Source organism: Eptesicus fuscus, chromosome 1 (genome assembly GCF_027574615.1).
Source record: "Eptesicus fuscus isolate TK198812 chromosome 1, DD_ASM_mEF_20220401, whole genome shotgun sequence".
Classification (NCBI taxonomy): domain Eukaryota; kingdom Metazoa; phylum Chordata; class Mammalia; order Chiroptera; family Vespertilionidae; genus Eptesicus; species Eptesicus fuscus.
In genome coordinates this window covers 2729830-2749954 of record NC_072473.1, presented here as the reverse complement: position 1 = coordinate 2749954, position 20125 = coordinate 2729830, and the positions used below count along the sequence as shown (strand labels likewise).

The window sequence follows — 20125 nt, the reverse complement described above, 5'->3', positions numbered from 1 at the left end:
ATGAAGTTCAATCGCACTGTACGTGCGCGCCCGCACATGGTATTTTGTGGAAGAGCCACACTCAAGGGGCCAAAGAGCCACATGTGGCTCGCGAGCCGCAGTTTGCCGACCGCTGGGCTAGGGCTCCCTCCTTCAAAGTAACAGCAAACACCAAACACTGCTCTGCTTCAGGCACGTCCCCTTTCTCTTCGGGCCATGCACACACCTTCATTCCCAGGGGACGCGCTGAATAAACAAGGACTCCACATGTCACTTTGAGGACACTTTATTTGGTGTCTGACTTCTACGGCACAGGTCCTTAGAAACAGAGGGAGAGCGACAGAGAGGCCGATGTGCCTGGTTAGAGAACACCTTTTCCGTTGGGTGTTTAGGTTTATTCACATAAAAACCTGATTCTGAAAGAACCCAGGAAGTTGTATAAATGTCTAAAGCCTTTGGTTCTGGAAAAAAAAAGAAACAAAAGCATCCTCTGAAAAGTGCTGATTCATTTCCACAGCCCAGTCTGCGCACCTTGCTCATCAGATCACCGGGGTAAGTGACTACGTTCTGCATTTGGTTACAGTAAACACCATCCCAATCCCACACACGTGCTTTGTTAACCAGGAGTGACCGTGACCGGCGCTCCCTCGGCAGCTTGCTCCCCTTGGAGGTTGGCTGGTGGGCGGAGTTCAGGCTCCGGGGGAGGAAGGCAACTGGCTCTGGTGGTCCCCGTGGCAAACTCCCCCATCCTTGACCTGCTCCTGCCTGTCTGACCCTGGCCTGTAGTTGAGGACAGCCTGCACTCCACAACTCATTGGAGGTTCAACTTATGAAAGGAAACAAGGTTAGGCTATTTTAGGTCAAGGACAAGTCCCAACTGTTCCCCGTGAATCCATAGACATCCCTACGCTAAGCATTGGGGAGAAAGACACAACTCCCCTTGGTGACCTTGGCCCAGAGTCAACTAGCCCCTCATCCCATGGCCCCGGATGGAAGAGGAGGAAATTCTTTGGTGTCACTGGCCTTTGGTCGTCTTCCACTGTTTTGTGGCCCCTTCTGAAGCTCCTTATTCCAGCTAAAAGGGCACCCTGGATTATCTACATCCCGGCTATGACTAATGCTCTGTGGGCAGGCCACGTGGGAATAAAAGGGGAATTACGTGAAGCAATCCTAGAATTTAAAGTCCAGGAAAATCCAGCTTCACTCGCATTTGTTCCATGGAAACCCAATAATAACACTAATATTTGGCTCTGTTGCTCAATACTTACGTGCTGTGGATGAGACAATAAATTTCATTCTATTATAAAAAGAAACACTGAATTCTCTACTACAGATGGTATATTTCCACACTGAAGTGGCTATCTGATATTATTTTGGAGGGGCCATTACAGAAACAAATTTTCCATAGTTTGGCAGCATGATCTGACAAACTTTTTAAACACATCAACTAGAAGTTTTCACAGAAACCCACTTTTAGCTAGGTTTTTATGCGAGATGAACATTTTTATTAGAGCTAAGAAATGATGGATTCTGATTGGGAATTCTCTGGCACATCTGAGAGAAGAGTGGGAACTCTAAGGTTAGAAGAGAGTCTTCAAAGAGGCTCAGCAAGCAAGGGTAGAGGACGGGGAGGACAATGACAGGGACACAATGATGGCATCCAACACAGCAGTCAACACTTCCCTCCCAAGAACCAACCCCCCCCTTCCTCATTTAGAGAATTTAAATATTGTTCATGCCTTGCTAAACACTGTCCTCCCCAGACTCCCGTGCAGCTGTGGGGGCCACGTGACAGAATTCTAGCCAATGGATGAAAGCTGGGCATCTCTGGGAGAGCTTTGCTTTCTTGATATTAGCATTGCACCTGGTACTGGCCTCTTCCTGCTTAGAAAGCAGGCATGGTACCTGGCAGTTCAGTAACCATCTTGTGACTATGAGGCAATAAACCAAAAGACAAAGGATGTTAGAAAACATACCAAAGAGTATAGACCCTCGATGATATGACGAGAGTCCTGAGTGCCCACCCCCAGGTTTCCTATTCAGCTCGTCGCTGTTTGTTGGGTTTCCTATGATTTGCAGCCAAATGCACACCTGGTACACCAATATCCAATGATGAGATTGAGAAGGATGAGGAGGACTCCGTGAAAAGGGAAGAACAAAGGCTAAAGAGAAAGAGCAAGCAGGGTCACTCGTACTCACACTGATCACAGTGGACCTAAAACACACAGCTTCATTCCTGCTCCCAGAAAGGACAGAAGTCCTGCCTGAAGGAATCAGTGCCTCATTATGAAGATGCCCAGTGCTCAAATTGGCCGTCTAGGCTTTAACTCTGTCCTTCTGTGCTTTGATTGCTGGTATGAAAGTGCATGCTTAGACATTAAAGCTGGGCGGTTTGCATCCTACAGAGAAGAGAATGGAACACATTTAGAATCAATTTAGTATTTCTCTTGCAATCCATTTGGAGGAGTTCCCACTGAGAAGTCATATGCCTCACCCTCTCTGCAGCCGTATTTAACAAGATCAGAGAAGAAAAATAGTCACACTGGGGAGCCTGTTCTGACTCGTGTCTAGGCTATTTGGAAATTAAAGCACACGTATGCCACGCTGGCAGCATATAGGATGTGTCCCATAGAAACTGCTGGACTGATCGATATTTAAGAATGCACAGGCAACAGCAATAAATAAATGAAGCAAATGCAATGGGGATGCCAATCAGTGATGGGGTGAGTACGTTCTCATAATAAGGATGAATCCCTTGGCCGGGAAGGGAATACAGTGCAGCACTGAACGTTCCAATGGTCCGTCGGGCTGGCCCAGGTGCGGGTCTTGCATAGAGAAATGATTTCTTCATACTCATCCCAACAGGTGATCCTGGTGTTGGTTCAGAAACTGATGGCTGAGCAAACGAGACTGAGAACAGGAGCAAGAAATGGGATATTCATGCGTGACCCCATACTTGCAGCTTTCACTACGTTCACATTTAATTTCCTTTCCTTTTCCAACGAAGTAAGTGCAAATATATTTAGTCCAATTCAGTAACATAGCAGCAACACTTCAGGAACCAATGCGTAAGGACACTGGCACCCCAATACCCTTCTGCCTTCTGGACTCCAAGCTTCAGAAACACCAACCTTGAACAGAAGGGCAGACATTTCTTGATTCGGCATTTGTGTTCCATCATTCACACCCACCCACATGCCCCCACAGGAGTTAGTAAATTCATTAACAAACACGATTTGAAACTCATAAGGAGTTAAAGCTATAAAATGCCTACTCATTGATGTATTTTTTTTTAACAAAGGTTTCCTCCTTCTTCCCTTCCTTTCAAACAAAGCTTCTGGATTATTCATTAGGATAATAACATATCACTTGTTTACTTCTTTTAAAATGACACAGTTGTGTTTTTCTCAAAATAACTGCCATCTTGTTTCTAATTAAACATGATGGATTCAGGGTCCTGGTTTGCCATCTGGGCCATATGTCTCAGAACATCCTTTTTTGTGATGATGCCAAGAAGTCTCCTGGAGAAGAAACAAAATAGAGAAAAGAGGTCAACCTTGCAATACTGACTCATGCCTTTCCCTGAACGCCAGTCCCTTTATCACCTGGGCACACAGAGAGACAACATTACCCAGCTTCCCTTGCGGGTGGGTGCGGCCAGCTGAGTGAGCCCCGGCCAATGGAGTATGGGTAGACAGGAGAGGTGCCCCTCCGGCCACTGCGATTACAAACTTGTTTATTACATCAGTAAGCCTACGATGCCTGGTACACACTCCTAAATTTTAAGACTATAATCAATAAAATAAAAGGGCTTATGAAAGCCATTGTCAGAACTTGCCCACGCCATGGAAATTCCAACTATAAGGTTTGTGTGTTTTTTAGAGAGAGAGTAAAGGGAGGGAGAGAGAGAGAGAAACATCAATGTATCAACTGTTTGCCTCCCACACGTGCTCGGACCGGGGCCGGGGATCAAACCTGAAACTCAGGTACGTACCCTTGACCTGGAATTGAACCAGAGACCCTTTGGTATTCAGGCCAACACTCTAACCACTTAGCACACTGACCAGGGCCCAAGTATAAGGTATTTTAAGTATAACAACTGATTCTATTTTCAATCTATCTTACTAGAAGGGGAAAGTTTGACATTCATCTCTGACCATATATGTAAATTACCTCCTTTTCCAAAATTCCATTGCTTTCAACTTACAAAAACAATACCACCTCCCAGGGTCGCTTGTATTGGGCCACCTAGACAATATATCGCACACTCCAGGGAGCACTGCTCACAAACACTGCAATGCACTAGTGCCCCTTGACCAGTGGTCGGCAAACTGTGGCTCGCGAGCCACATGTGGCTCTTTGGCCCCTTGAGTGTGGCTCTTCCACAAAATACCACGTGCGGGCGCGCATGTACAGTGTGATTGAAACTTCGTGGCCCATGCGCAGAAGTCGGTTTTCGGCTCTCAAAAGAAATTTCCATCGTTGTACTGTTGATATTTGGCTCTGTTGACTAATGAGTTTGCCGACCACTGCCCTAGACTATGCAGTACACACTTGGACAACCATTCACAACAGCCCTTGCCTCACTCTTGATTTTATTAAATATTTGCGTGGCCACCTGCTGGAAAAGTCACGCCCTCTAGGTACAGTGGAGGGCTTGAAAGAAGGGGATGTACACGACTTCTTTGGAGAAAAGAAGTTCCATTGCCAAATTTGTTTGCAGAATGCTGCTCACTGTGTCTCCATGATACCCAGGAAAAGGGAATGGAGAAGTGAACTATGGCAGGACACCGGGACACTGGCTAGCTATTAAAATGACAGGCTTCTCTGGATCTGTGTAAAAAGATGAATACACAAAAAAATCAGAAAGCACAATTGTAATACACTGTCGTTTATCTAAGTAAAGCCAAATTAGTCAAACTCATCTGTTACTAATAGAAAGTCAATATTCAAAGGGAATTCAAGTATTCGGAGCAGTGTCCACGTCAGTGACAGCTGGTGAGAGGCACACTGGTTGGTGAAACTGTCAAGCCAGAATCCTGACTTCTTTGGCCCTGATCACACTGGACCTTAGAAAAGTGACTGATTTATTATGTTAGTTTTCCTTCTATCACACTGGGGGAGACAGTAGATACTACCTCTTCCCCTCCCTCTCATAGGAACATCTTCAGGAGAGAGGAAAACAGCAAAAAGGGCCTTTGAAAGCTTGCTAAAGCAAAAATAATAATGACCGCATGGATGACAAAACACTGAAAGACAGCATCATGACTATCATGATAACCAAAAAATGCAGAACAATGTAGAAAGCAGAATAGAATTAGAAAACCAGTATTTTGCACCCCCAATGTATTAATGAGTTTAGCCAATAATTATCAATGATTCCAAAACCGCTGGGTAAGTGGCTGCTGGAAACCAGAAAATTCACATGGTCTCAAAGGATCCGGCCACCGATGATGTATAAAGAGAAAAATGTCCCTTTCCAAGCGAGGTTCCGGCTATCAGCAGCCCATCCGAGTGATGGAGCTTATCACCAACAAAGTCGGAAAGGCTGACATCATGACATCATCTACTTTGAAATGTTGCCAAAAACCACTTAAACCAAATCAAACCATGAGGAAGCAATCAAACGAATTCAAAATGTGAGACTACTGGTCTGGACTCTTACAAAAATATGTGTCACAAATCACAAACAAAAAAGAGGCAGGGAAGTATTTTAAACAAACATCCCCAATAGAATATTGTTCGGGCTAAAAAGAAATGAGCTATCAAGCCAGGTAAAGACATGGAGGAACCTTAAAGGCCTACTAAGAGAAAGAAGCCAATCTGAGAGGGCTGTGTGATTCCAATGACGTTCTGGAAAAGACAAAACTAGGGAGACTGAAGGACACATATGTAATACCTTAATCAATAAAGAAAAAAAGACACAAGAAAAAGAAAAAACTAGGGAGACTGTGAAAGATCAGCGGTTGCCAGGGGAGGTGGGAAGGTGGGAGTGTTTAGGGCAGTAAAACCACTCTATGTGATACCATAATGGTATGTACATGTCATTCTCCATTTGTCAAAACCCACAGAATGTACAACACCAAGAGTGAACCCTAATGCACACTATGAACCTTAGTTAATAATACTGGATCAATATATCAATGGCAACAAATATAACCCACCAATGAAGATGTTAACAAGAAGGGAACTGAAGGAACAAGAGAGGCAATATGGGAACTCTATACTTTCTGTTCAACTTTTCTGTAAACCTAAAACCACTCTAAAAAATAAAGCCTATTAATTACAGAAAACAAAACCCTTGGAGGGGTAGGGGTTGCCTGAGAAGAGGGGCTTGTGAAGAAGGATAAAGCCAGGAATTGTTGTGGGGTTTCTTGTTGTTGTTTTTTTAAAATATATTTTTATTGATTTCAGAGAGGAGGGAGAGAGAGAGAGAGAGAGAGAGAGAGAGAGAGAGAGAGAGACCAATGATGAGAGAAAATCATGAATCGGCTGCTTCCTGCACGCCCCACACTGGGGATTGAACCTGCAATCCAGGCATATGCTCCAATCAGGAATTGAGCCTTGACCTCCTGGTTCATAGGTCAACACTCAACCACTAAGCCACGCCGGCCGGGCAATGTTGTTTTTCATTCTAGCTGTTTAGAGCTACTTGACTTTCAACACGTTCATGTGGCACTTTAAATGCATTTCTGAAATTTATCAAAACGCAGTCCAGCTGATGGTGCCCCAGAAAGCAAGATGCTGTTATACTGACTCTGCCAAGCTGAGTCCGAGTCCTGGCTGAGCCTACTCCAGCTGCCATAGCAAAGCACCACACACCGGGTAGCTTAACAACAAAACCTAGCTTCCCACAGTTCTGAAGACTGGAGGGCCAAGACCAAGGTGCTGGCAGGTCTGGTTTCTGCAGCAGCCTCTCTCTGTGGCTTGCAGACACCCGCCTTTCCGCTGTGACCATGGCCCTTTTCTGTCCCAGCATCCCTGGTGTCTCTTCCTTTTATAAGGGCACCAGTCCTAGCAGGTGAGGGCCCCACTCCTATGACCTCATTTAACCTTAATCACCCCCTTAAAGACCCCATCTCCAAATACAGTCAAATACATTGGGGGTTGGGGCTTCAGCATAAGAATTTGGGGTGTGGGGGAGGACGCACTTCAGCATGTTCCTTAGTGGACGATGAGCTTTATTAGTTAAACATGTCTGCGCCTTCTCCAGTTCTCAGATACCTGCTCAGGAAGATGATTAAAACAATGCTGCTTGGGAAGAAATGACTTGTTAGAGTTTGCAAAGTGCTGAGAGCTCTACTACAACACACACACACACACACACACACACACACACATCCCTCCCACGTCCCTCCCAGGTCTGTAAAGCCTGGTTTGTATTTCCTTATCTTCACCCTGGAGACAGCACCAGAGACCAGGCATCTGCCTAAAGCGGTCCTGACAGCCCCCCCTTCGAGCTCTGGGGCTACGAGGTCTGAGAGTCACGCCAGGTACTTGGGTTCTGGGGAAACACACATGCAGCTCCCTCGGGTGCCTGGGGTGTCTGGGGTGCAGGCATCAACGGGGCCCCGGGCCTGCGACAGTAATGATCACAGAAGGACACCGGGAAGGAGGCGACACCCTACCCGGCAGGGCTCACCAGTGCCGGGAAATGTCCTATTTCATTTACATCAAGACTTGACGCTTCCAGCCCCTTGGGTAGCAGTTCAAGTGAAGCCGGTGGCTGATAAATGGCCGATCTATCGGCTTAAGGCGGTGGTCGGCAAACTCATCAGCCAGCAGAGCCAAACACCAACAGGACAACGATTGACATTTCTTTGGAGAGCCAAATGTTTTAAACTTGAACTTCTTCTAACGTCGCTTCTTCAACATAGACTCGCCCAGGCCGTGGTATTTTGTGGAAGAGCCACACTCAAGGGCCAAAGAGCCGCATGTGGCTCGCGAGCCGCACTTTGCCGACCACGGGCTTAAGGCACTGAGCTCTTCCGAGGAGGCCACCCAGCGGACTTGGGGCAGCTGACACCATCCCCCGGGCTGGCGCATCCTTCCTAGGCCCGTGAACGGAAAAGCCCACCCAGTCACTCTGCCCCTGGAGGCTGCCCAGACTCCGGCGTTCAGGGGACAGAGACTTCTCTGGTTCCCGGGGGGGGGGGGGGGGGGGTTCCCCGAAAACCTGGGACCCCGGGCCCCGGGCAATCCCTCGGATGCTGCTGGTCAATGGGATGAGCTGGGCTCTCTCTCAGCCCCGAGAGAGGAAGCACGTGGCCACAGAGTAATCAGAGCCGCAGATGAAAGACCCGCGCACCAGGCCCCCTTGCCAGCTCTAACGTATCAGCATCTGTGTTTGTTTAAAATATGTAGAGCGAGGGGGGGGGGGAGGGAGTGCGATTTTGTTCTCCTGCAGAACATTCGGAGCCAATTTCAGCGCCCAGATCTTCCCAGGGAAACCTCGGGGGCTCGGCGAGGTGTGAGCGGGCATGCGGGGCAGAATTCCCACCAGCGCTGGGAATTCCGAGGATAACTGATGTGGGATCCTTATTTTAAAGGGAAAGAGAACCTGCTATCCACTTGAGACGACACGAGTGATCACAGCAGTATTTACACCGAGCGCTGGAAATTCAGGCACATAAATGGGCTTCAGTGTTTTGCAAAGTGGGGTCCCACAACCAGTGGCAGCCCTTCGGGGCTCCTTAGAATTAGATGTTCTCTCCCCCCCCCCACCCACCCCCACACCCCCCCCCCCCCCAGGCCTGTGCCGGGGCCTGGGCTTCAGCTGGAGGCTCAATCCTCGGGGATTCGGATGCACACTCAGGTTTGAAGACCACTGAGTTCCTTAAAAAGTCACAGCTGAGCCCTAGCTGGTTTGGCTCAGTGGATAGAGCGTCGGCCTGTGGACTGAAGGGTCCCAGGTTCGATTCTGGTTAAGGGCACATGCCCGGGGTTGAGGGCTCAGTCCCCAGTAGGGGGCCTGCAGGAGGCAGCCGACCAATGATTCTCATCATTGATGTTTCTAGCTTTCTCTCCCTCTCCCTTCCTCTCTGAAATCAATGAAAATATTTTTAAAAAGTCACAGCTAATGACCTAACCCAGTGGTCGGCAAACTCATTGTCAACAGAGCCAAATATCAACAGTACAACGATTGAAATTTCTTTTGAGAGCCACATTTTTTTAACTTAAACTTCTTCTAACACCACTTCTTCAAAATAGACTCGCCCAGGCCGTGGTATTTTGTGGAAGAGCCACACTCAAGGGGCCAAAGAGCCGCATGTGGCTCGAGAGCCGCAGTTTGCCGACCATGGCCCTAACTGTTTTTGCTCAGTGGATAGAGCGTCAGCCTGCGGACTGAAAGGTCCCAGGTTCGCTTCCGGTCAAGGGCATGTACCTGGGTTGCGGGCACATCCCCAGTAGGGAGTGTGCAGGAGGCAGCTGGTCGATGTTTCTCTCTCATCAATGTTCTAACTCTCTATCCCTCTCCCTTCCTCTCTGTAAAAAATCAATAAAATATATTTTTAAAAAGTCACAGCTAAAAGAATCTCCAGCCTCAAACATTTATTCATTTGTTCCCTGACTGCCCCTCCCACGGAGGGCGCTTGTTCTGTGGCTGGGAGCTCTCCGGGGCAGGGAGCAAATGAGCCCTCACGGAGCCCGGCCGCTCTGGGCAGGAGAGGGGGGAGACAGCCGCATGTGCAAGGCCCGCTCACTCGGCTGCTCTCGGGCGTCCAGGGCAGGGGCACCCAGTTGGAACACTGGTGACATTTCGGCCCCATGACCCTTTGCTGATGTGTGGACTGCCCTGTGCATTGTAGGGTGTTGAGCAGCATCCCTGGCCTCCGCCCAGCAGATGGCAGCAGCACCCCCTCCTCCCCGTTGTGACAGGCAATCTCTCTGGGGGGCAGCATCGCCTGGGGTGAGAAGTGCTGAATTCACCTTCCAAAGTGTGGCCCGGGAGATGGAAACTACGATAGGGAGTGCAGCCTCTGGAGTCTATAGGGGCCTGAGCTATATTCAGGGGACCAACGTCTCCACAACCCATACCCCCCCCCTGCCCCCGCCCCAGCCCAAAAAGCAGGGGTGGGGAACCTTTTCCTGCCAAGGGCCATGGGGAGATGTGTAACATCATTCTCGGGCCCTACAAAATCATCCACTTCAACATGAGCCTGCTCCAGTTGGTCAGACATTGAATGAGCTCACCCTGAATGCCCTTGGAGGGCCAGGCCCAATGATTTCACGGGCCTTATACGGCCCGAGGGCCAGACATTCCCTACCGCTGCCCATAAAGGAATGAGCTGGGCAGATGACCCTAGGTTCCAGGCAACCCTGACTGAGCGGACCTCTTCCTCCTACCAAGCTTCTGAGGCCGTGGAATTTGGGGTGCGCCTGTGAGCCCAAAGATTGGCCCTTAGGGCATGGCACCTCCCACACCAGCATGACCCTCCGATCTCCGATCTCCGCAGCACTTCCTGCCCAGCTGGCATAATAGAAAGCAGAGGAATTTGCCGGCAGAGACGATGCCACGGGCCACCACGTCTCAGCTCTCTGATAACACTGGTGCTGAAAGCGTGAACTTGCGGGAACACGCTGACAAATGAGGGAACAGGCTGCGCATAATGCGAACTTGACATCTGCTTCTGGGGATTTCATCCACGAGTGGGTGCAGGTGAGAGCCGCACGCTGCACCCGCTGGGCCCGGGCATGGGGGTACCCAGATGCCCGCGAGCCATAGCCATTGAGATGCCCAAGTCCACGAGCCAACCTCGGGCATTCTCAAGGCCAAGTGACATACTGTACTTTCTGGCGTATAAGACGACTTTTTAACCCAGGAAAATCTTCTCAAAAGTCAGGGGTCTTATACGCCAGAAAATACGGTAGGTTAGAAAAATGTCTGACAATATATATCAGATTGCTTGAAACCCAAATACCGTATTTTCCGGCATATAAGACCCCCGACTTTTGAGAAGATTTTCCTGGGTTAAAAAGTCATCTTATACGCTGGAAAATATGGTATTTATTGTCATACTGACATATTTCTTAACCACTTATTGTGTCTAAAATGGTACTACTGTCTTCATTACCTTCCATCTCTTTTTCTTTAACGTGTCACTGACGAAGCTTTTAGTGTTGTGCCCCTAACCCCATGGTCGGCAAACTGCGGCTCGAGAGCCACATGCAGCTCTTTGGCCCCGTGAGTGTGGCTCTTCCACAAAACACCACGGCCTGGGCGAGTCTATTTTGAAGAAGTGGCGTTAGAAGAAGTTTAAGTTTAAAAAATGTGACTCTCAAAAGAAATTTCAATCGTTGTACTGTTGATATTTGGCTCTGTTGACTAATGAGTTTGCCGACCACTGCTCTAACCCTACCTTTCCCACGAGCCCTGTGGTTTTCGTTTCTCCCTGAGCCGAGTGTCAACTGGGTGGTAGAAAAGCAACCCCACCCGGCCAGTGTGGGGCATTGACCCATGAACCAGGAGGTCACAGTTCAATTCCCGGTCAAAGCACATGCCCGGGTTGACAGGCTCCATCCCCAGCATGCAGGAGGCAGCTACTCGATGATTCTCTCTCATCATTGATGTTTCTATCTCTCGCTCCCTCTCCCTTCCTCTCTCTCTGAAACCAATAAAAATATATTTTTTAAAAAAAGAAAAAGAAAAGTAGCACCAAGCCCCCTTCTTTGGCCCCTCCCCTTTGTGGCTCAGCCTGCAGCCTCAGGCTGGACAGCAGCCCCACCTGAAGTGTTTCCCACATTCGGCCGCTCGGCTTTCTCGCCAGGACTTCTGCCATCCCCTACCGCATGATGCTCCTTGAGTCCCTGAGGACTGAGACCGTGTCTCCTTCACCTTGTTCTCCCCAGTCCGGGCACAGCCGCAGTCCACATCCCCGCGGCACCAGCCCGGCCACTCACCCGCTCCGCGTCACCAGGCACTGGCGGAGCCCCAGCTTCCGGAAGATGTCCACCACCGTCTCCATGGGGGTGTGGTCCGTGACCGTGAATGGGCTGAGGTTCAGGACGCGGCGCAGCTTCAGGGGTTGCGGGCTGTTGGCCGGCAGCTCAGGGGGGTCCTCCGTGAAGTACATGATGGAGTTGCTAACGATGCCCTCCTGCCTCTGCCTGGCGTTCTCTGGAATGGGCGAGCAGGAGCAGAAATCACAGCCAAATCCCTCGCTTAGCAACTGCCCCCCACCACAGACCTGCAGGTACACACCCTCCCTCCTCCCGCATCCTAGAATCCCACAGAAAAGGGGCTCAGAGGGCCAAGTCCACATTCTTAATGAGCGAAATTGGCTCCTGCTGGGCAAGGGTCCCCCTGCTGTGACCCGCCTGTTCACTGCCAAGGTCTTGGAAGACGGGCCTGAGGAGGATGCGCCTTTGTGGAGATGCATTGCTTCCCCTGGACTTCAGGCACCCAGAAGGCCCAGCGCCCTCCGCCCTCTGCCCTCCACCCTCCACCCTCACCTTCCTAACACTTCTTCACCTCATCATGGGTGAAGTTTGACATAACAAAAAACCACACTTTTTTTGGCTGGTGTGGCTCAGTGGTTGAGCATCGACCTATGAACCAGGAGGTCAAGGGTTCGATTCCTAGTCAGGGCACATGCCCGGGTTGCAGCCTCCATCCCCAGTAGGGGGCTTGCAGGAGGGAGCCGATCCATGATTCTCTCTCCTCACTGATGTTCCTATCTCTCTCTCCTTCTCCCTTCCTCTCTGAAATCAATACAAGTATATTTTGGAAAAGGAAAAAGAAACCCCACTTAGCTGCCTCGTGACCTTTATACATTGGTTTTTTACAAACCTACAGTTGGCCTAAATGGCATTGTGAGTCCTGAAAGGAACAGAGATTTAATAGGACCATCCCAGGCTCACAGCCCAGAAATTTAGCTCAATCCCAAATACGACCCTTGGGACCAAGAAAATACCCTTGGAAAAGTCGCATCGCCCACCCCTTGGATCTCCTCTCTTAGAAATGGGCCATTCTGAAGGTATCGAAAAGGAAGACAGTAAAACTGTTATGGTAACAATTAGCCTATTTCTATCTATAGGCAAGGCCGTGTGACAGGGCTGAAGCAGGGGGACAGGAACTCGTTAGAATACAGCTTCATGCCGCCTGAGAAACCCGGGCTATTTTAAGTCACACGTGAAACAAACCCATCGGCCTCGAGATATTTCTCCAAGGCCATGTTCCTTCTGTCGGAATTTTAATCTTTCTTTTGGTTCGTGGGAAAAGGTTAGGGAGAATGTACGGCGGGACTTGCCTTCAAATGAATCCCAGTCTCTATAATACAGTTCTCCTTTCTCCAAGACTACAATTCGCCAATATTGTTCTTTGAGAAATAAAATTCAAAGGCCATTTCCTGCAGCAGCGCGCTCTAATGGGAGCTGGGAGCGGCACGGTCAGGCTATGTGGAAAAGGGTCACTATTTAGAAGAGGAGCACAGGGCCTGCTGGGCAGGTGCCTGCCCGGTATTTGGGTCAGGTTACATCTAGTTGCATCCAACGGGACATGCTGCAACCACAGGTGCAGGGTGACACTGAGGCACGACATGTTTTCAAACGGAGATGCTATGCAACGCGCACTGCACACTTGTCCCCTAGGTCAAGGCGGTTCTGTCCTGAAGCTCTGAGGTGGAGGCAACAGCCAACACATACTTATTTGCTCACGTTCATACACCATGCAGCAGGAATCCCATCTCTTTCAATAACCAATTTGAACATTGGGAATGGATCAAGCCACACACCTCAATCAAGAACTGATCACATGACCCGGCTGGTGTGGCTCAGTTGACCTATGAACCAAGAGGTCAAGGTTCAATTCCCAGTCAGGGCACATGCCTGGGTTGCAGGCTCGATCCCCAGTGTGGGGTGTGCAAGAGGCAGCCGATCCATGATTCCCTCTCATCATTGATGTTTCCCTCTCTCTCTCTCTCCCTCTCCCTTCCTCTCTGAGATCAATAAAAAAAATTTTTTTAAAGCTTCCATAAAAACAGATGTCATTTACAAGAAGGTTAAGGTGTAAAATTGGGAGCAACTGTAGTGGTGATCAGTACAAGATGATATAACAAAGTAAACACTATTTCAAAGAAAAAGCAGGTTATTTTAGGGTGTCATGGTTTACTAAGGCACGGAGAAGTCCCCAGCAGAAGCAGGTGACACTGCTGTCCTCCCAGGAAGAAACCTCTTTATCCCTAAACAAACTGTCCAACAGATCTGACACTTACCTTCTTTTTTAAAAATATGTTTTATTGATTTCAGAGAGGAAGGGAGAGAGAGAAAGAGAGAGAGAGAGAGAGGGGACCATCAATGATGAGAGAGAATCATGGATCAGCTGCCTCCTGCACGCCCCACACTAGGGATTAAGCCCGAAACCCGGGCATGAAATCAACCATGACGTCCTGGTTCATAGGTCTACATTCAACCACTGAGCCACACCAGCCAGGCTAACACCTTCTTCTTAGGCCCTGGACGTCAGTCCCTTTCTGCAAGTAAGCATCTCCCACATCCTGGAGAATCATCATTAAATCATCCACCAGACAAAAAAAAAAAACCCGAGAGAAACCAAGATGGCGGCTTAGGTGAAACACCTAACCTGCAGTCGGGCACAACAATTTCAAAGGCACAACTAGAGGTCAGAACGGACATCGTCCAGAACCACAGGAGAGCTGGCGGACTGAAATGCCCACAGCTGGGGGGAAGGAGAAGGCCACGGGGACAATCGGGGGAGCCGTAAAAGCCTGAGGTATGGAGAAACTGGCGGAGACACGAGCACGCGCGCCTGCGGGGAGGATGGAGCCGGAGAGGAAGGGGCGGCTGACGGCCTGGCCGGCGTTCACTGGCAGGAAGGAGATAAAGGCTCCGGAGTGCGCTAAGCGCCGGCTCCGACTGCACTGAGCGCCAGTTCCGGGCGAAACCCTGGGAAGCCAGGCGCAGGCTGGGGGAATGAATCTGGGCTGTGGGGCGCAGGCACAGAGGAGCGGGGGAAGGCAGAGCTCCAGAGGCGCGCACGGGAAGGGGCGCAAAGGACGGACTGTTGCCTGCGCCACTGAACTGCCCTAGCGGGAAGGAGACATAAGCTCAGGACCGTGCTGAACCCCAGTTCCGACTGCACTGAACCCCAGGTCCGGGCGAAACCCTGGGAAGCCAGGCGCACGCTGGGGGAATGAATTTGGGCTGTGGTGGCGGAGGCACAGAGAAGCGGCGGCTCCAGACGCGCGCACTGGAAGGTGCGCAGAGGACGGACTTTTGCCTGCGCCACTGGGTGGCCCTGCTGGGAAGGAGACAGGGACGCCAGACTGCGCTGAGACCCAGTTCCAACTGCACTGAAACCCAGTTCCAGGCGAGAATCTGGGAGTCCAGATTCATTAGGGGAGGGACTGGACTGTTTGGCAGTGGGCGAAACTCCAGGGCGCGTTTCTCTCAGAGGTGTTTGCAAGGAATACAGAGGGACACAGACACAGGAGCCTCATACGGCGGGGCTGACAGGAAGCCAAGGTTGTAGGCTCCACCCTGTAGCTCCGCCCCAGCCAAGCTGAGCAGAAGCTTTTTCCTGCTGAGTGCCTCAGGTAGTGGCTGACCCACACTGCATTGGAGACCCAGAAACGAGGGCATCTAGTGGTTGGTGGGAGATGACACCAGATTTCAATCACTTGCATAAGGGAGGCATTCTAGAGGCAGACTCAGTGAGCGCCAAGGCATTGCTGCATCAAGACCCGGCCCACAAACATGTCTCCTGCACAGCAACTCTTCCTATATAGACAAAGAGGGTCCTCACGGCCAATTGGCCTGGAGGACAATTCCTTCCAGTGACACCAACAACAATCAAGACTTAACTGTACAAAGGAGGACCAAGATGGAGACATAGGGCGGCAGCCTGATCGTTGCCTACCACAACAATATTGAGACTACGACGGGAGAGCAGAGCAGACACCAGCCAGAAAGACCGGGGGGCTGGCTGAGCAGATGCTCTACAACTAGAATAAAAGAGAGGGGTACGCAGGATGATGCTGATGCCGGTGACCCAAAGTCCACAATTTAAGAACTATGGCTCAGGCGACACAATGGTGGCCAGGAACGTGCTCGGCGCAGTTCCCCCGGCGGTCTCCTGCTGAGGGGACGGCTCCACTCGCTGCCGAGCACGGACAGACGAGCCCCTGGGAGACATGGGGTGGGAGACTCCATGCTTGCTGACCTCCGAGTCCTTCAAGAATCTCAATGCCCCGAAGTGGCCAGGTGCGCACGCTCAGCGACTGGCCACCGTTGCAGACCCAAGGGCCGACGCAGCGACACCGGACCAGCCCACCGCCGGGCACCGGGCACACCGGAGCCTTGCCGAGCCCGCCGCCCAACGAGTTCTGCGGCAGCCGCCCTGGAGCTCTGAGAAAATGACCGAAGGAATTGCTGAGAGGGAATTGACCAACAGGAATTGGGATCAAGAAGACGAAACCCCGCTGAGACCCGAGTCCAGGCGAGCCTGCGAGCCTCTGGGCTCAGATGTGGTCACACGCCTCTGGGTCTAGGTGAGGCCTCACGCCCCTGGGTTTGGGTGAGGCCACGCGCCCCTGGGTCCAGGTGAAGCTGGATTCCGGGTTCGGGTGAGGCCATGTGCCCCTGGGTCCGGGCGAATCTGAACCCTGGGTCCAGGTGAGGCCGTGGGCCCCTGGATCCGGGTAAGGCTGGGTCCCGAGTACGGGTGAGGCCGTGAGCCCCTGGATCCGGGTGAGACCACGCGACCAGGGGTCTGAGAGAGGTAACGCGCCCCTGGGTCCGGGTGGCTTCGTGCACCTAGGTCCAGGTGAGGCCACGTGCCCCTGGGTCTGAGAGAGGCCACGCACCCCTAGGTCCGGGCGAGACCATGTGTCCCTGGATCCGGGTGGGGCCTCGTGCACCTAGGCCCGGGTGGGGCCGCGTGCCCCTGGGTCTGGGGGAGGCCAGGCGTCCCTGGGTCCGGGTGAGACCGTGTGTCCCTGGATCCGGGTGAGGCCTCGTGCGCCTAGGCCCGGGTGAGGCCACGTGCCCCTGGGTCTGGGGGAGGCCAGGCGTCCCTGGGTCCGGGTGAGACCGTGTGTCCCTGGATCCGGGTGAGGCCTCGTGCGCCTAGGCCCGGGTGAGCCCAAGTGGCCCTGGGTCTGGGAGAGGCCAGGCGTCCCTGGGTCCGGGTGAGACCGTGTGTCCCTGGATCCGGGTGAGACCTCGTGCACCTAGGCATGGGTGAGGTCACGTGCCCCGGGGTCTGGGAGGCCAAGCGTCCCTGGGTCCGGGTGAGACCATGTGTCCCAGGATCCGGGTGAGGCCTCGTGCACCTAGGCCCGGGTGAGCCCAAGTGGCCCTGGGTCTGGGAGAGGCCAAGCGTCCCTGGATCCGGGTGAGACCATGTGTCCCTGGATCCGGGTGAGGCCTCGTGCACCTAGGCCCGGGTGAGCCCAAGTGGCCCTGGGTCTGGGAGAGGCCAAGCGTCCCTGGGTCCGGGTGAGACCATGTGTCCCAGGATCCGGGTGAGGCCTCGTGCACCTAGGCCCGGGTGAGCCCAAGTGGCCCTGGGTCTGGGAGAGGCCAAGCGTCCCTGGGTCCGGGTGAGACCATGTGTCCCTGGATCCGGGTGAGGCCTCGTGCACCTAGGCCCGGGTGAGCCCAAGTGGCCCTGGGTCTGGGAGAGGCCAAGCGTCCCTGGGTCCGGGTGAGACCATGTGTCCCAGGATCCGGGTGAGGCCTCGTGCACCTAGGCCCGGGTGAGCCCAAGTGGCCCTGGGTCTGGGAGAGGCCAAGCGTCCCTGGGTCCGGGTGAGACCATGTGTCCCTGGATCCGGGTGAGGCCTCGTGCACCTAGGCCCGGGTGAGCCCAAGGGGCCCTGGGTCTGGGAGAGGCCAAGCGTCCCTGGGTCCGGGTGCGACCATGTGTCCCTGGATCCGGATGAGGCCTCGTGCACCTAGGCCCGGGTGAGCCCAAGTGGCCCTGGGTCTGGGAGAGGCCAAGCGTCCCTGGGTCCGGGTGCGACCATGTGTCCCTGGATCCGGATGAGGCCTCATGCACCTAGGCCCGGGTGAGCCCAAGTGGCCCTGGGTCTGGGAGAGGCCAAGCGTCCCTGGATCCGGGTGAGACCATGTGTCCCTGGATCCGGGTGAGGCCTCATGCACCTAGGCCCGGGTGAGCCCAAGTGGCCCTGGGTCTGGGAGAGGCCAAGCGTCCCTGGATCCGGGTGAGACCATGTGTCCCTGGATCCGGGTGAGGCCTCGTGCACCTAGGCCCGGGTGAGCCCAAGGGGCCCTGGGTCTGGGAGAGGCCAAGCGTCCCTCGGTCCGGGTGAGACCATGTGTCCCAGGATCCGGGTGAGGCCTCGTGCACCTAGGCCCGGGTGAGCCCAAGTGGCCCTGGGTCTGGGAGAGGCCAAGCGTCCCTGGGTCCGGGTGCGACCATGTGTCCCTGGATCCGGATGAGGCCTCATGCACCTAGGCCCGGGTGAGCCCAAGTGGCCCTGGGTCTGGGAGAGGCCAAGCGTCCCTGGATCCGGGTGAGACCATGTGTCCCTGGATCCGGGTGAGGCCTCGTGCACCTAGGCCCGGGTGAGCCCAAGTGGCCCTGGGTCTGGGAGAGGCCAAGCGTCCCTGGATCCGGGTGAGACCATGTGTCCCTGGATCCGGGTGAGGCCTCGTGCACCTAGGCCTGGGTGAGCCCAAGGGGCCCTGGGTCTGGGAGAGGCCAAGCGTACCTGGGTCCGGGTGAGACCATGTGTCCCAGGATCCGGGTGAGGCCTCGTGCACCTAGGCCCGGGTGAGCCCAAGTGGCCCTGGGTCTGGGAGAGGCCAAGCGTCCCTGGGTCCGGGTGAGACCATGTGTCCCTGGATCCGGATGAGGCCTCGTGCACCTAGGCCCGGGTGAGCCCAAGGGGCCCTGGGTCTGGGAGAGGCCAAGCGTCCCTGGGTCCGGGTGCGACCATGTGTCCCTGGATCCGGATGAGGCCTCGTGCACCTAGGCCCGGGTGAGCCCAAGTGGCCCTGGGTCTGGGAGAGGCCAAGCGTCCCTGGGTCCGGGTGCGACCATGTGTCCCTGGATCCGGGTGAGGCCTCGTGCACCTAGGCCCGGGTGAGCCCAAGTGGCCCTGGGTCTGGGAGAGGCCAAGCGTCCCTGGATCCGGGTGAGACCATGTGTCCCTGGATCCGGGTGAGGCCCCGTGCACCTAGGCCCGGGTGAGCCCAAGTGGCCCTGGGTCTGGGAGAGGCCAAGCGTCCCTGGGTCCGGGTGAGACCATGTGTCCCAGGATCCGGGTGAGGCCTCGTGCACCTACGCCCGGGTGAGCCCAAGTGGCCCTGGGTCTGGGAGAGGCCAAGCGTCCCTCGGTCCGGGTGAGACCATGTGTCCCTGGATCCGGGTGAGGCCTCATGCACCTAGGCCCGGGTGAGCCCAAGTGGCCCTGGGTCTGGGAGAGGCCAAGCGTCCCTGGGTCCGGGTGAGACCATGTGTCCCTGGATCCGGGTGAGGCCGCGTGCACCTAGGCCCGGGTGAGCCCAAGTGGCCCTGGGTCTGGGAGAGGCCAAGCGTCCCTGGGTCCGGGTGCGACCATGTGTCCCTGGATCCGGGTGAGGCCTCATGCACCTAGGCCCGGGTGAGCCCAAGTGGCCCTGGGTCTGGGAGAGGCCAAGCGTCCCTGGATCCGGGTGAGACCATGTGTCCCTGGATCCGGGTGAGGCCTCGTACACCTAGGCCCGGGTGAGCCCAAGTGGCCCTGGGTCTGGGAGAGGCCAAGCATCCCTGGGTACGGGTGAAGCCAGATCCTGGGTCCGGGTGAGGCTGTGCGCCCCTGGATCCATCCGGGTGAGGCTGGGTCCCAGGCCCGGGTGAGACCACGCGCCCCTTGGGTAGGGGTGAGGCCACGTGCCCCTTAGTCTGGGTGACGCCGTGCCCCTGGGTTCGGCCGAGACCAAACCAGAGGGAGTCGGACCTCCATTACCACCATTTGTCCACCATCCAGAGCTGAGGGGTCAGTGCTGACATGTACACATAAGGAACTACTGGACATTGAAATTGGGTCTCAAAAGAACTGTTGGTCCAGGGGGAAGCTCGCTACAGATTGATTCATTTGCCTGTCAGCATAACTATTATTGCTCGTCTCACATTCAGTTCTTATTAGTATATATCTAGTGACATATGATCTCGCTCATC

General features: G+C 53.5%; 1 protein-coding gene across 1 annotated transcript in view; it reads right to left on the bottom strand.

Annotated features, from left to right (window-relative positions):
* Window positions 1–249: 249 nt before the first annotated feature.
* CLCN4 (chloride voltage-gated channel 4) overlaps window positions 250–20125 on the bottom strand; it is a 64650-nt gene continuing 44774 nt past the window's right edge. The window contains exons 11-12 of the mRNA XM_028132763.2: window positions 11881–12097; window positions 250–3500 (exon numbers count right to left, since the gene is read on the bottom strand). Of these exons, the coding sequence (XP_027988564.1) occupies window positions 3410–3500; window positions 11881–12097 (308 nt within the window). The 3' untranslated portion in view covers window positions 250–3409. The remainder of the gene's footprint in view (window positions 3501–11880; window positions 12098–20125) is intronic.